We start from the raw sequence: 17,126 nt of genomic DNA, 5'->3' as shown, positions 1-17,126 counted from the left end.
GTGTTGTCTTTTAGACATTTGGAAACCAGAGGTACTCCTCTGCCTTCTCTGCTGCTCGTATTCTTTTGCCATGCAGTAATTAAAAAGACAAAATCAAATTTTCCACAATGAAAGGGAAAATTCCAGCACCCTGGAGATCCAAGATCGCAGTTTTGAGTGACAAAGTTTAATTGGATTGAACTCTGGCAGAAGTGAAGGTCAAATTGCAACTGGAAACGAGTAAGCTTTCCTTACATGTAAGGTCACAACAGGATACACACCCTGTTCCATTTGTATTCATGTGTGTAATCTGATGCAAAGCTTTCTCATAACACGATCATATCTAACTTACATACGGTGACAGCCCACTGCTGACCAGTCAAGTGAAAGTTACCGGTATTTTTCACCCTGCGCGTCTGCGCAGCATTCTAGAGGCGCCGCGAGCCAAACAAGCAATCACGGCCATTCAAGTCAATGCTTGATATTCCACCAGCTGCGTCACAGCGCGTCCCCATGAATCGGCTCTCCGCTCCGATAAAGATACGCCGCAGGTCTATTTTCACGCGAGACACGGGCCGTTTGGACAGCCGGGCAGGAGGGAAACAGCGAGAGCATCCAGGAAGTTTACCAAAACATCCCCAGAAATCGTTTATGTCTCCTCTACAACACCACGGACAACGAGATATTCATCTTGGAGAGAGATTCATCTTGGCCCTTAATCACCAGGACAGCAAGGGGAGAGAGAGGGGGAAGACATGGAAACTTACTACAGGTTGAATTAGAACCCCGGACTTCTGCATTGAGGAATAAACCTCTTTTTATGGTCGCGTGCTCTACCAATTGAGCTTACCAGCTAGAGCTAGTTTTTTTGCAAACAGGACATGATCCCCGGTTCCTAGGGGAAAGTCCTGTGTTTGATACAGTCGTTTGTTTGACCCATCTACCACCCCAACCTGCCATCTTTTTCAGAATTTGGCTCTCTTATACTACGTGAACTTACTTCCTGCACCTTCTGGTGCGCTCCGGCAGCTCTACAACCCTAACTTTGCCCTATTAATTAATGCAGTTTTTCTTTTTAATACCATATGGTTGTAAGCAGTGCCTGAAGTTAACTTTTTTGGCCACCAGGTGAAAGGTGAAACACAGGAAAAGCACGAGTATCGTTCTTGAACTTGTCAAGAATACACATTTAAATCAAGTTATTAACGATTATGCACAATCAAGTTATATACATCATTTCTTGTGTGAGCTCCAGCTATTTGACATCAGTAGGCCAAACTACACTCATTTCAACTTCCAGGCTTCATTCTGGCATTTCTTTTCTTTCTCTCCTCTGCCTTCCAATACACATACACAGACCTAGTAAATAAGACCATCCTGTAAGGTCTCTCTATTGGTTGAGTAAACTCGATGCCCCAAAATGACTTGATGTCATTGGTCAAGCCAGCTGTCCGTCAAAGTGCCCTTATCAAAGATGGCATCCGGCTAACATGAAGACATCGTAGAAAAAGATGACTAAACACAGTAAATAGCAGTTCAATTTATTGCTCTGGAATTATTGTGCAAAGTCTCCAAAAAGTCCCTGTCTTTCTGGCTGGATTACTAAACTACAATTGTCAGAGGACCTTGTTGAAATGGCACATTTCTCTGCTTCTAGACAAAAAAAAGAAGTCTCTACACTATATTGATCAGGAGATATTAAATAAGACAAATAAAGTATGTGTTTCTCTTGTCGCAGGCAAAAGCTCAGACCAAATAGGGTTAAAATGTATTTTTTTTACTTTCTCTAAATTATCTGATTACCTAATCTTTTTTTTTGGCTGCTTGTTTTGGCCAGCCTCTTCTACAGTGGGCCACAGGGGCAAACGCCCTGCAACTTAAGAAAACACAGGCAAATAGACAAAACACAAGCAAATTAAGAAAACAACTTCATTAATTTGACAACACATGCACAGCATTCAGCAAACGCGCTGCAAATAAACACAACACAACCAAATACATAAACGCGCTGCAAATACACACAACACAACCAAATACATAAACGCACTGCAAATACACACAACACAACCAAATACATAAACGCACTGCAAATACACACAACACAACCAAATAAACGCGCTGCAAATATGAAACAATGAAAAAAGAAAAGCACAGCAACTGCATAGACGTGTTTTCCTATTTGCCCTCGTGTTTTCATATTATAAAGTGTGAATTTTTGTTTTTACTTTATGGAACTATGTCCCCTTCTGTGTCAAGTGTGTGAACAGAAGTAAAGTTAGCTAACAACACAAACCAAGATCTTTTTCTAAACATAACTAAGTAATTTGGTGCCTAAACCTAACCAAATTGTGACTGTTTAAAACAGCCTCCATTAGGGTTAGATATGAGGACATTTGAAAAATGTCAGCAGGAGACTGGTAGGTTGATTTCCCCATCCTGATAAGCGACTCATAGTCATAAGATGGTCTAAAGATGGTCTTGCTAGCTTGATCTAACCTCTGTTCACCTTTTACTCTGTTTAAATTTTAAAAAGTTGAGCCAGCTGAGTCGGCAGGAGGTTAGCAGAGTCGGCAGAAGACTGGCAAGTCTATTTCCAAATCCTGCAAAAAAAAGCTGCAGAGTCGGGAGAAAATTCTCTGTGGATTTGGCACTGGCAGCAACCCCTCTCACATTACACATGCTAATTGAATTCCTTTTTCTTATTAAAAGTCAAAAAAAATATATATCGATAATCGATTGATTAAATTGTTTACTCATGTCAGACACAATATCAACTGAAAAAACATCACTGTTCAGTAATGTTGACAGCGCCAAAGAATTTCTAAGAAGGGAAGAAGTTCCACTCTCTCAATACTTCCGGGTTCTGAACTGGTTGCAGTTCCACTCTGCTTCCACTATAGGGCGCACACGAGCCATTTTTTGTATAGTAATTTGAATGTTACATTCGAAAAGGGAGGCAAAGAAAATACACACTGCTGGGTGTTAGATTTTTTTTAAAGTCGCTTTTTTGTTCTAAAAAGCCTTTTCAAATGTCAATGACGTCATACACATCGTACGGCCAGAGATACTGCTTTACGGCAAGCTCTGAGCCACTTCCTTTTTTCTCTCGACAACAACACAGTTGACAGGTTAGGCTCTCCCTGTCAATATACGTACTAGAAAGAGGTTTGCTAATGTTTTAGAGACCATGCCGAAATATTCACTCTGACATTCTGGTTCCGCTTTGGATGCCATTAAACGGGATCTCTGGTCATAATCAGTCCTTCACTGACCAATCAGCATTCATTAGCAGAATGCTAGCATGTTATGGGCAACAACGACTCAACCTGTAAGAAAGATTTCAAGTGAACGCAACATCAATGTTGTTTTTCCGACACTGTCATACGTTCCTCTACAGTGAAATACAGACACACTTTTACACTGTTTAGCTGTCAGCATTTTAACCGTGTTTACTCCAGCTGCTAGCTAACGGTAGGCTAACGTTACCTGCTGCCAAGTGTAGTGTTAACTAGTATGACATGCGTCGATGTTTAGGTTGCCTCTAACGTCCGTTTTCGGAGCATCAGAGAGAAGCACAGGCATTTCAGTGGCACCGAAAATCCGCGTTGCAATTCGATCCGGTAGATAACGGTCGTTAAGCCACCGGTGCCGTATTAGCACCAGGTCTCTCGTTTTCTGTCAACGATGTGGCGAGGAGGTAACGTTAAGTTGGAGTTAGCAAGCTAACGTTAGCTAACTAATACCGGCTAGTTCGCCGTGCTTTCATAAAAAATGTTCAAGAAAAAATGTATCGTTTAAAAATGGTAACATAGACGTAATAAGTGGCACATAACGTGAAGTAACATGGCATTTTATTTTGTTTGAGTTTTCAACTTGTCCAGTGGGGCAAGTAAATTTCTCTTCCACTTGCCCTACAAAAAAATCCACTTGTCCCGGACAAGCGGACAAGCCTTAATGTCGAGCCCTGTCCAGACTGACTGAGACCAGCCCCGAAACACAGCGCAGCCTAGTGGTGAACAGTGGTAGAAGAAGTATTCAGATCCTTTACATAAGTAAAAGTACTAATACTACACTGCAAGTACTAATACTACACTGCTTGTACTCTGTTACAGTACAAGTCCTGCATTGAAAATGTTACTTTAATAAAAGTATATAAGTATCATCAGGAAAATGTAGTTTAAATGTACAATATGTAACTTTCTGCCACTAGGGGTCTCTCAACCAAAATAATGGATGGTAAACACAGACTTTTGATGATGTTGGGAAGTTGCGTGGAGTTATGGGAGTTGTAGTTTTTAGTGTTAAACACCATCGCTGATTAGAATGCATCTGTTCATGGACTAGTTTACCCATTCAAGGTTATTCACGTTACATTTAGTAATGTTTATTCATGTCATTCTAATAAAATAGCTGCATTTCACCCAACATGATTACCATCCATCCATCCATCTTCATCCGCTTATCCGGGGTCGGGTCGCGGGGGTAGCAGCTCCAGCAGGGGACCCCAAACTTCCCTTTCCCGGGCCACATTAACCAGCTCCGACTGGGGGATCCCGAGGCGTTCCCAGGCCAGGTTAGAGATATAATCCCTCCACCTAGTCCTGGGTCTCCCCGAGGCCTCCTCCCAGCTGGACGTGCCTGGAACACCTCCCTAGGGAGGCGCCCAGGGGGCATCCTTACCAGATGCCCGAACCACCTCAACTGGCTCCTTTCGACGCAAAGGAGCAGCGGCTCTACTCCGAGCTCCTCACGGATAACTGAGCTTCTCACCCTATCTCTAAGGGAGACGCCAGCTACCCTCCTGAGGAAACCCATTTCGGCCGCTTGTACCCAACATGATTACGTTTTTCTTGATTCGATTTTTCTTGATTTCAGTTAGCTAGTGAGCTAGCAAGCTAACATTAGCCAGCAGCTAAAACACAAAATATTTCACGTCAGTGTCACAATTTGGATGGTTTCAACACCGTTTGGACGGGGTTTGTTGTAATGCTAGCTAGCTACTCAAGGAGGCTGAGATACAGGTGTGGGTGGGTATTGCCGGGGGAATCTCCGGTAATGCGAGGACGTTCGATGGCTGTTGTGCAGCAGCAGAACATTTTCAAGCTGCCCGTTGGAACGATCTCCCCCTTCACTTTTCTATAATCTTAACTTTTAGTTTTGGTGCTTAACCCACCTTTTTTCGGGTTAATTTAGCTAACCGTAAAGACAGCTAAATGCGAAGGGGGGAGAAATTCGGCAGGGAGGAGATTTTCGGCACGGACACTGGTAGTGCTAACGGAGACATAGCTAACGTTATGGATGGATGCTGTTGTGACTCGGGTGCTGGGTCTGATCTGTTTCCTGACGCTTCATTAAACTACCGTTAGCGTCGTAAGCACCAGGCACTGGAGTTAAGTGCTGGCCGGGTGGATTGTTGTTATGAAAGTAGCTGGCAGCTAGCTGACTGGGGGCCAACGGTAACTAGCTAGCTATATGTCCTGGGGCTGTTATCATCTGTCATCCCGTTACTAGTGAACTAATTCGTGGGTTAGCCCAGTGCTGTCAACCATTTAGTCACGGGAAAAAATTTTTTTTGAGCCAGACTGTTTATTTATTGTCTAAACTTAGTGTAGCCTAAGCAACATATAGGCTTTCAATGTAGACATAGAAACAGGAACGGAGAAATGCCCGTAGCGAATACATTATTATTATTTTTTTAAATCGACTGTGTGCTCGACCTAATTGCATTTTAACATACTACATTTATACACCAAACCTACGGTAAGGCTAGCTAGGCTACGTGCAGAACGTTGTATGTTATTTCAGAAGTGAAAGAATGGCTTTTGTTGTTGATTTGCTTTACTCTGAGCTCGAGGAGAGACTTCACTCGCTCGTCTGAATCAGATCCACTCATGACAACGTAGCCAGCTGATTCGCGGGACTGACTGACTTGCGCAAGCATCGACAACTCACGAGTCATCGAGGGCTCGCAAGTTCTCTAGTGAATCATGGTCTGCGAGCTTCCGGCTCTGAGTCTGCGGGTCGGATAACCTGTCTCGGACTGTCTCTCTGCTCACTCAGTCGCTTGAGATGACTTGTGGAGTTGTTGTTGCCTACGAAATTGTAAGTTATAAAGCTTTTTGCAGCTAAGATGGCTAGGACTAGTAGTAGCTAATGTTGCAAGAGGTTTGTGTGTGGCGCTGTTATCATTTTAGATTAAATTGTAGTAGGACTGAACTGTTCCGAGTTAATGATACTAGAGACTCGTGATTCGTGAGTCAATTTAAAGACTTGGGTTAAAGATCTGAGTGAGTCATGACTCAAACAGGTTTAGTAACCTCATAATGTTACCCACCAAGCATTAGCATTAACGTTAGCTACTTGTCAACCAGCACATTGTAGTAACGTTAAGCTGGATCGATATTGATATGTATCAATAAATAAGGTCTCTGTTGTATTACTGTGTTAAAAAGTGGCATGTAATTAATCACAAAATGATACTGTGTGGCAAAAAAAGCAGTATTACGGTTACAAGTATTTTTTTCTGTGACACTGTATGATTTACAATTACTCCTGAACGTATCATCTTGGTTGCCAGTGTTTTGACAGAAGTTACGAGTAACTAGAGGGTGAAAGGTTATATGACGCCAGTGACAGGCGACTAAAGGAAACGACCCGTGTCTGAAAATAAAAAAAAAACAGATTTCTCTGGGTTTGACATTTGGTGGAAACATTTGGGATAGTGTAAGAACACAACTCATAAAAATATATAACATAGGTATGGTTGTTTTTAGACATCTTAATGCAGAAATGTTACATTTTGTACCTTTAGGTATTAGAAGTACTCAATGCAAAACTAGTAACTAAAGCTGTTACATTCCACCCCTGGTGATACCTTTGTAAAAATGTAAGAAATTCTTTGTGTAAATGACTTAAAGCCAAAATTATTTTGTTCCTGTATTGTATATACATGTGTGGATTGGGTTATTATCTGATTCAATTGTTTTTCTATTATTTTTTTTTAAATGTAACTTATATTTTTCCTTTTTGTTATGTTTATGCCCTTATAACTTTGATATACTGCTCAAAAGACATTTAGGAGTTATTCTTACTTCTGCCCATGGTTGTGCTTGTTAATTTGAGATGCAAAACTTGCAGATTGAGTGAAAGATGAGCTCACAGTGAGTAATAATGTGACAGGAGCAAAAAACGCTCAGGTTTTAGTTAACCCATCACATGCCCCAAAGTTGTATAAACAGTCATCTCGTAGGCTTCAGAGGATCCTATTTTTCACTTCTGTGAATCAACAACTTTTTCATTATCTTTTTATGCTTAACCCTAACACTAGTTTATTCCTCTGACCTTAATGAATTCCCTCCATTCCTAACCCCAACCACAGACGGGACACCTTTCTGTATGACGTCACATTACGTGCCAGCATAAGATGTTGCATAGTTACCCCTTGACCAGTTTATTTACAGGCTTGGTTTGTGAATGTATCTAGCATAGTCACACACACATACATACACTCACATGATAAGTTATGTTGTTGTTGTTGAGGACAGTGATTGAGTGGCCCAAAATGATGCATCCCATCATTGTGTTGAGTTTTAACTCGTATTGATGGCTGAAAGGATGAGCATCATTTGTTTTGTTTAGTGTCCAGGCAAGGAATACTAGATAATATCATCTGAATCCTTAGCGGTGGGTCAACACATGCCTAAAAGTTATTGTAACAGTCATCTCGCAGGTATCAGAGGATCCTATGTTCACCTCTGCCAATCAAAATACTTTTTTTTATCATCGCTTCGTGCTTAACCCTAACCCTAGTTAATCCCTCCATTCCTGACCCCAAACACAACCTTTCTGGATGACGTCACAATACATGCCAGCAAAGCTTGTACCACTGTTGTTTTTTTATTTTTATTTTTTTTAAAGAAGCGCTGCTGCTTTAACAGAGTATCTGGTTCTCTCTCTTACACTGATCAAGCCCTGCAGGTTTGCAAACCTTAGAGACATAGTAAACTAATTTGTCTTTGTCTATCTGGATGATGCAGAGGTCCCTGGGTGTTTTTTATTTCTACAGGCAATTAATAAAATTACAATTCTTTCGCTGCTCCACTCCATCACTTTACCTCACCTCCCCAATATCAATAAATCAATAAAATGATATTTTGAAAGTCTTGTTTATTATCATATTTCAAGCTACTTTACAACAAATCGCCATGCGGTGTAAAATAGAATGAATGACATTAAATCTGATCCTTTATTTATAAAAAGGATTTTAAATAGCAACCCATCAGATTTTACTGAAACTTTTCTTTTCATTTTCCTATGATTACAGTGTAGATTTTTCTCTTGAAATATAACTTCAATTATCGGAAAAAGTCTAGATAATCTTGTCTTTTCAAATATACTGTCCTTTAACTTCTTTCCAAAAGAACATCATAGTGTTTTATATACTGGTGTCACAGAAACAAGAAATGTTATACGTGAATCAAATATAAATAAAAAAAATATAATAACATAATAAAATATAATAACTTAAATGATTAAAACTAGACAGGAAAGTGTGGCTGTTTAAGGGCATTTTTTTCTCTGTGCTTTGACCAAACATGGTGACATGAATACAAAGCTTCAGTAGCTCTTTTGTTATGTTGGGTTGAAATGTTGTGATTTATAGAAACAGTAGATGGTGCTTATGACTCTTTTAATTTGCATCAGCATCAGAGAGGAAAAATACACAAGCAAAAGCTGAAGCACAGGCCTTTTAATCGTTGTTCATACAATTTAGACTTAAAGATGGGAAAGCATATCTTCTGTATTTGATAACTCACTTACTGAACAGCATGAACACATTCATTCCTTTGTCTTTAGCCCACGTCTGATCTCAGTCCCTCTACAGCCTCTCTACAGTATGTTGGCCTCACTGGAGCCAGGCTGCAGTATCTGAAGAGTAACAATGTATTTAACTGCTTTTCTAAACCAGGGGTACAAAAAGGCATAGATCACAGGGTTTAGACAAGAGTTCAAATATAACATATATATTACAAAGGATGAAGAGACACTGACCCAGTCGTCACCTACAATCAAGAGACAGTAATATGGGCTTAAACATATTAGGAACACAACTACAAGAACACCAAGATTCCTGGCTGCTTTCAGCTCTGATTTCTTTGCCTTTGGAGTCACTGAATGCTGGAGTGTGACAGCTGTAATGTGAGAGCGCATGGCACGAGCCTGAGACACAGCCACGGCAAATACTCTCAGATAGAGAGCTACGATGACAGTAAAAGGAACAATAAAGCTCAAAACAAAGTCTATATCTATTACGATATTGTCAATGTTAAACACACATTCTCCGTAGCAGGAATTATACATCCCTGGTTGTGGCAGGTCATCCTTCACAAAGAATAAGCTGTAGCTAACACTATAGAGCCAACACAAATAAACACAGAATTTAACTCTTTTCACAGTGATTCTGGTGGTGTAATGCAAAGGGTCACAAATAGCCACATAACGCTCAAATGATATGAGCACCATGTTACCTACTGAGGCAACGGTCATGATGGCAGAAAGATAATTATAAAGAGAACACACAATGTCACCGAGAAACCAGCAGGTTGTATTTCGGATGCTTTCTGCGGGCATCAGCAGGAGGCCCACGAGAAAGTCTGCGACAGCCAGAGAGAGGAGAAGGATGTTGGTGGGTGTGTGGAGCTGCCTGGAGGAAAAGAGAAAAGCAGCATTAAACCAACAAGTCCTCATCTAAATGACAGACAAACTTTGTATGTTAGTTCTTTCTGAAACAATGGAAACAATCATTATACTAATAACATTATCAATGGCTCCCTCAAGTGTCCCAATAAGCCCTGACACAGACATCAAGCCAGCATGCACAATACCAGGACCCTGAAACTGACACAAAGTATTCATATATCTAAAACTTCAATTGTTGAGACATTAATCTTTGCCTGAAGTGGGAGACTGAGATAATGACGAGCAGGTTGAGAGCTACAGTGAGCAGACAGATGGAGGAAAGCAAAATGTGAATGAGCAACACTTCAAACAAAGGAGATGTCAGCTTCCTGCAGGATGTGTTGAAGAGTTGTGGAAAGCAGAGCTCTACTCCGTCCTGTGTCTCCATCATCATTGGGAGGAGAGAGAAGCCTCAGCTCTCTGCTTCGAACTCTGTCGTACAACTGATTTATCTCTTTCTACTGTTGTCACCACCCCTCACTTTCTCCCTCTCAGTCTCTGTTGGTCACTAATGTCCTTCCTTCCTTCCTTCCTTGCTTTACACATCACAACGTCATTGAGCTACACTTTTTCTCTGTTTCAACAAACCTTTCAATAAATTGTACTTCTCACTCCTCTGGTGTTCTCCCTTTCTGTCAATCTTCTGTTATCCCCCCATTTCAGAGCTCGAACACGCTGAACACATGCAACAGCCTGGAGCAGGTATTTACACTTTTATCTTTAGTCAGTTGGACGTAGTCAGATAATTCAGTTTGTTTCAAGTTTACCGAACCCTTAAGTCTTCAAACGCTTCCTAGCGTTCAACCTATGCCATGCAGTGATAAACAAAGACACAAACAATCAAAATTTCCCTGATGAAAGGGAAAATTCCATCATCCTGGAGATCCCAGATCACAGGTGACAAAGTTCAATTAGTTTCAACTCTGGCCGAAGTGAAAGAGGTGGGTTCAATTTGCAACTGGAACCGAAAAAGTCACAACTGATTACATTCCCCGTTCCATTTTTAAGAGGAACAGGGTGTGTAATCTGATGCAAAGCATTCTCATGAATGCGTTCATATGATATCTTACGTAAATACGGCTACCATCGACTGCCGACCATGTCACGTGACAGTTAGATTTGAGGGGAGTTGGATAAGTATAGATGACAAAAAGGTGAGCATCATCCTGCGACAACAGTTAAGTTTAGACACCCAAACGACTGGTTAAGATTTTTTTTAAAGATTGTGGTTTGGGTTAAAACACTAGTCCCCTTAAGTAGTACTCCCAGGACATCAACAACCGTTTACTGGTTTAAAGTCGCGAGCCCTCTGCTTTATTCCCTGCCAACTTCTAACTATTCTGATCTTGGCCTGCTAGCATAGCCCAACAGTCAGCAAGCCTCAGGCCTTCCCACTTCCCCTCTGTCCTCTCCACTGCAGTCTTACTGAATTTGACTGGCGCAGTCTTGTTGTTAAAAAATAACACTGAAAGCACACCATTGGATGTTCACCACCAGAACCAGAACCAGAACCAGTAGGATTATAAAGGGTTTATAACGTCTTAACTAACCATATGACATTATAGGTTTTTTATTCCTACCTTATAATACGACCCATAGGAGCATTTCATAAATTAACGCCCTATCTGGGAAAGAAAATACAACCCACCACTTTTATTTTCAAACAGGACACGATCCCCGGTCTCCTAGGAGAAAGTCTTGTGTTTTGTTTGATGGATCCACCACCCCAAACCTGCCTTCGCACACGGACTTTGATGCTGTTATACTTTGTGACCTTATTTTCTGCTTTGCTCAATTACTATGACCACTTTCGTACATTCTGGTGCAATCCGCCAGCAATTACCCCTAACCCTCTTTACCTGCTAAGTCCTCCACGTTATTCACCAGCTGGTCTCTAACTGTCTATTTGCTGCTGAGCTGCACCAAACTCTTTGGTGTGAGTTTTAGAGTCCTGAAATGGACTCTGATGTGTGGTGATGTATGCAAGGTGGGTGCCACACATTGGTGGTGGTAGAGAGTAGTCTCCCCTAAAGCGCTTTGAGTGTCTATGATGAAGCGCTATGCAAAGGTATGGAATTATTATTATTACTATTATTAGAGCTATGAGAGTGACTGATAACACTGTGAGAGTGAAAAAGACAGTAAAGGTTTGGGCCTTAAAACCAAAAAAAACTGTGAGTTAAAAACAGTCTGTAGAGCTGAGAGGAGCTGCACAGTCGGTAGATAATTCTCTGTGGATTTGTGACTGGCAGTGACCCCTCTCACATTACACATGCTAATTGAATCCCTTTTTATTTTTAAAAATCAAAACAATTCCAATTGATTCAATTATTGCACTGTCATACACAATATCAACTGAAAAAAACATTACTGTTCAGTAATGATTTCATAAAATGTTGATGGGTTTGTCTTCACACCTCTGCTGGCAATGAGATGTCATTAACTGACTAGTCTATATCCTTGACGTTTCACTTCCGAGATTGCTCCGGTGCTGCAGGAAATTCCGTTGGATGCATGTATTTTCTGTTTCCTTCCGCTTTCTTTGTGTTGGTCATGGAAACGTTAATTGTTTATGTAACAGGGTCTGGGAAGATGGGCAGAACAGTGACAGACTCTGATCAAGTGACAGACTCTGATCCAATGGAAATCACAATTGTCAGACTGACAGCACTCTAGCCCAATGGATTGGGTTAGGGAGGTTAGGGTTAGGGTTAAAGGATGGCAGCAGATTGCATTGCATGGTGCCACCCCATGCCCCCCTCCTAGCCCCGCCCTTGGTTCCCATAAGAATTGCAATCCCGCTGACCCTGCAGGGAGGTGTCCTTAACTGTATAGCTTTTGAGGGGATTCAATTCAGTTTTGCTACGACTCGCATTATACTTTTTACACCTGGAGCCGGTTGCCTGAAATGTTAATGAATATAAGTAATATAAAATGAATATTTCCTGCATTGGGTCATTTGTGAATGAGAGCAGGGATTGATAGGCTATTCAACTATAAAGTTGCAACATTGCAGGGATAAGTATGTAAACGATTACATCTGTCTGACAAAAGACGCTGTTACGTGGATTTAGTAGTTAATAACCCTAACCCTAGTAGTTTTGTTTAAATTGACAAGTTAACCACGTGTTTAAAATTGCGACTGTTTCACAACCAACACATTCTCACTCCCATCGCGTAAAATGCGGACGCTTGGTCAGGTGCTTTTGGCGTTGTTTTTGATGCTAAAAGTCTCCTTTAGCGTCATATCTAAACACGCTTCATCTAAACGCGCTTGGTCGGGACTATTGGCGTCACTTTTGACGCAGTTAGGTTAAGGAAAAGGTCGTGGGTGGGCTTACGTTTCCATGACACGCGGGAAGAACGGGACGGTTGGGTTTAGGAAACGTGACACGCGGGACACGATCCCCGGTCTCCTGGGTGAAAGTCCTGTGTTTGACCCATCCACCACCCCGACCAACGTCCCTATGCGGAGTTTCAGCTTTTCATACTACTCGCTACCATAGTCGCTCTTAATGCTACGTCATCTTCAAACCCTGTGTAGCTGCTGCTCTCCCCGGTGCGTTCTACAAACACGCTGAAGGGTCGCTTTTTGCGTCGCTTCTGACGCTGACAGCCATTGCCCAAACATATGTATTTTACGAGTTCGGAGTGAGAACGGGTTGTCACAACGTATGCCTGTCGCTGGAATGAGGGCGTGTAATCCGGGAGAAAATATGTTTCCCTCAAACGTAATTGAGAATGCAGTTTAGTTGTATGGGAACGTAACTTTTTAGGAGACAGTTGTTACAAAACTGCATCATAGCAAAGGAGCTTCTTTTTATGGATTTGTTGCTGCATTTATTTATCTCTCATTACTACGCACATTCAATAAATGTCCATTCCGTCAGCATTTTTGTTCACATATTTCTAGTTCTCTTGTTATTATATACTATTGGGACAACTTTTGATTGTGTGTCACTCTCAGAGCTGCTAAAGGAAAAGGCAGCAAGAATGACAGACATTGGTATGCAGAGCATTCATCTGCAGGACATATGGGTATGGGGAATTTTCTGTGACTTGTTGAAGGATTTTGCAATATTAGAAATACATTATTATGCATGTACCCATCAATCAAAGCAGTTCCACTTACAAGTTCTAAACACCAACAATGCCATGAAATCTGAGTTTAGACTTACATGAATTGTAACTACATGAAAAACCTTTAATTTACTGATTACTGTTTAATTGTTGGTCTTGTCAGACGGGGTTGCATCATGTGTTGCTAAGTTACCTTTTTTCTCTCTCCGCAGACTTTGCGTCATGTGTTGATGTGTGGATTTTACATCATATGTTTACCTTGGAACATGGGTGAATTTCTAACACCTCTTATTGGAATGATCCCTCTGAGATTAGAGTTTGCAAACATCTGACATGAATACAACAAGGTGTGAATCTTTAACGAGAGCAATTCATAAGAGAGCATTATCTCTATGTGGATGTTTGTTGTGTTGAGTGCTTCACTCAAATCCAGTCTCATGGGCTTGGTGTGCGTGTGTGTTTGCGTGTGTGTGTGTGTGTGTGTGTGTGTGTGTGTGTGTGTGTGTGTGTGTGTGTGTGTGTTATAGAAGAGCATATTGTAGAATGCAGATTTGTTTTGATTATTTGATATCACTCAATAAGATGTAATATACTTTAAAATTCTACAAACATCTTTTTCTACAGAAATTCATTACTCAAATATAAAAATTCACTTCCAGAACCAGAGCCGTTCAAAAAGTGTGTGGTCACGGTTGAACTTTATAACAACCCCAGGTGGCATACGTAGTAAGCAAAGCAAAGTTTTGAATTCAGGTTTATTAAGATTATATGCAGCAATTCTTCGCAGAATAATTGAATCTTAGACAATCTATCGATTTAAAAAAAAACACAGGTGCACTGAGAGGAAGCCTTTCTATTGCAGGAATGCCGTGATCCCTTTCACACAGTTACAGATTCATACCTGGAGGCTGCCCAGTACAACCACAGTCTGATCTTCTGGCCACTGAGCAGCTCCTCTGGAGAGGTTGGGGTCAAGGGCACCTCAGTGGTGGTAATGGTCCTTCACTTTTCCCCACCCAGATTTGATCCTGTCCATCTGGGGATTGAACCGGTCACAAGCTCGCTTCTCTAACCTTTAGGTCAAAATAAACAGTTGTGGCGAGGCATTCAGGGAATTTTGAGAATCCGACGAACACTTTGTTTTTTCAGCTTAGTGGTTTTTCTTTGGTGATCTTTTAAACAAAACATGCTTTTTCAAACCTGCCCGGCAGGGTTTTGGTGTTAGGAGGGTTAAACATGTTCCCATTTAAATCTCATTTCATGTCCACAAACATCTTGCATATGCACATATATGTGTTATGCTTTTATACATATATCTGTCTTTGTGAAGCCCTTTGGTGCAAACTTGTTTGCTTTTTATTTTAACTATTAAGAAAATGAAGTGCAGAGAGGATTGAAAGGAAAAAGGAGAAAGATAAAATGGAGGATAGAAGATGGAAGACACTGAGGGAAGAAACGGTCGAAGATTGTGATTGAGGAAGATGAGCACAGAAAACAGTATGTAAATCTCCAGGGAGAGAAAAACAGCAATAGCGGTGAGGAGGAAGGAGGTGTGGGCTAGCCTGGCTCTGCCCTCCTACGTACTTCTGCTAAATTTTCATTTTTCTTCAGTACATTGTCTGGGTTTGCAGTATATTCGCGGGTTTTCTCCGGCCAAATCTTTACCGGTCCAATCTGCGAACAGAACTGAGAAAGATGACGTTGAGGTTGTGCGCTAGCTTGAGTTGTAGTTCCGTAATGGCGGCGGAGAAAGATGCGAGCGAAGCCATTCGGTCCATTGTGGCAACGCTGCCGAATATCCAGAAGTTAAAGCCCGAGCAAGAACAGTCTTTGCTGAGTTTGGTTGGTGGCCATGATGTTGTGGCCCTCCTCCCCACGGGGTTCGGAAAAAGTTAGATTTTCCAGCTTGCTCCCCTTAGTGGTGAAGGAGTTGGCTAAGGCGAACGCTAGCGATGCTAACCCGATGTCACGACCAAACGTTAGCGATTGGTTATAGCAGATCCAGAGTGGCTCTGAGCAGATCCAATAGTTTTAAACTTCAACAGAGTACCCGCCTTCAAGGAAGTTAACACTCGTCAATGGAGAGTGGCCAGTTGTATGACATAAAGCTTTAGTCAGAAAGCTGCGAGAGTTCAGCAGCGTCTCCTCTCTCTAGTGATGGAGACCTTGGAGGGAACAGAACTCTGCTTCCCACAACTCTTCAACACCTCCTGCAGGAAGCCAATGCGTCCTCACTTTGAGTCCATGCTGATTTACATTCTGCTGTCTTCCATCTCTCTGCTCACTGTGACTCTTAACCTGCTGGTCATCATCTCTATCTCCCACTTCAGGTAACCAAATATTTAACTCATTAAATAGACAATAATAACAATAATTGCTTGATCTCAAACTGTGGCGAAATATTTTCCTAACAATGTTTTTTTGCATTCTAGTCTTTGTTCTATCTGCTTGTATCTGCATGATAATTGATTCTATGAGTAATGATAAATATACCGTTGGACTTTTTCTCCAGGCAGCTTCAAACCCCCTCCAACCTCCTCCTCCTCTCTCTGGCTGTCTCAGATTTCTTTGTGGGCCTCCTCATGGTCTTTCAAATTATGCTCATAGACGGCTGCTGGTTCCTTGGTGACATTATGTGTGTTGTGTATCAGTGTGTATCATACACTATCACCTCTGCCTCAGTAGGAACCATGGTGCTCATATCTGTTGACCGCTATGTGGCTATTTGTGATCCTCTGCATTACTCCACCAAAGTCACAGAAAAAAGAGTTCAAGTCTGTCTTTCTCTGTGTTGGATATGTTCTTTAATCTTTCAAAGTCTGGTTCTAAAAGATACCCTAAAACAACCAGGCAGGTATAATTCCTGCTTTGGAGAGTGTAACAATTTTGTCACCTACATTGCTGGAATAACAGATGTTATTTTTTCATTTATTGCTCCTGTTACTGTTATTGTTGTTCTCTATATGAGAGTATTTGTAGTGGCTGTGTCTCAGGCTCGTGCCATGCGGTCTCATATTGCAGCTGTCACACTTCAGTTTTCAGTGAAAGTAACTGTTAAGAAATCTGAAATTAAAGCAGCCAGGACTCTCGGTGTTGTTGTAGTTATGTTTCTGATATGTCTCTGCCCATATTATTGTGTCACCCTTACAGGCCAAGATAACTTGCTTAATGCTTCATCTGCTGCATCTGTAATATGTTTGTTCTATTTTAACTCCTGTCTCAACCCTGTGATCTATGCCTTTTTCTATCCCTGGTTTAGAAAATCTATTAATGTCATTCTTACACTCAAGATACTCCAACCTAATTCATGTGAGGTCAACATGCTGTAG

The 17,126-nt window shown here is 41.3% G+C and overlaps 2 protein-coding genes across 2 annotated transcripts; one reads left to right on the top strand and one right to left on the bottom strand.

Annotated features, from left to right (window-relative positions):
• Nucleotides 1-8,868: 8,868 nt before the first annotated feature.
• On the bottom strand, nucleotides 8,869-10,111 carry LOC144525862 (trace amine-associated receptor 13c-like). Its single transcript, XM_078262927.1, has 2 exons — nucleotides 9,933-10,111; nucleotides 8,869-9,682 (listed from the first exon to the last, which is right to left on the bottom strand). The coding sequence occupies exons 1-2, from the start codon at nucleotides 10,109-10,111 to the stop codon at nucleotides 8,869-8,871; spliced, it is 993 nt and encodes a 330-aa protein (XP_078119053.1).
• A 5,786-nt stretch (nucleotides 10,112-15,897) lies between these two features.
• LOC144525861 (trace amine-associated receptor 13c-like) lies at nucleotides 15,898-17,126 on the top strand. Its single transcript, XM_078262925.1, has 2 exons — nucleotides 15,898-16,127; nucleotides 16,310-17,126. Exons 1-2 carry the CDS (start codon nucleotides 15,955-15,957, stop codon nucleotides 17,124-17,126), a joined length of 990 nt encoding a protein of 329 aa, XP_078119051.1. The 5' UTR covers nucleotides 15,898-15,954.

Source organism: Sander vitreus, chromosome 11 (genome assembly GCF_031162955.1).
Source record: "Sander vitreus isolate 19-12246 chromosome 11, sanVit1, whole genome shotgun sequence".
NCBI classification, from domain to species: domain Eukaryota; kingdom Metazoa; phylum Chordata; class Actinopteri; order Perciformes; family Percidae; genus Sander; species Sander vitreus.
Note: the sequence above shows the minus strand (reverse complement) of the source record. Positions and strands in the feature narration are given on the sequence as shown.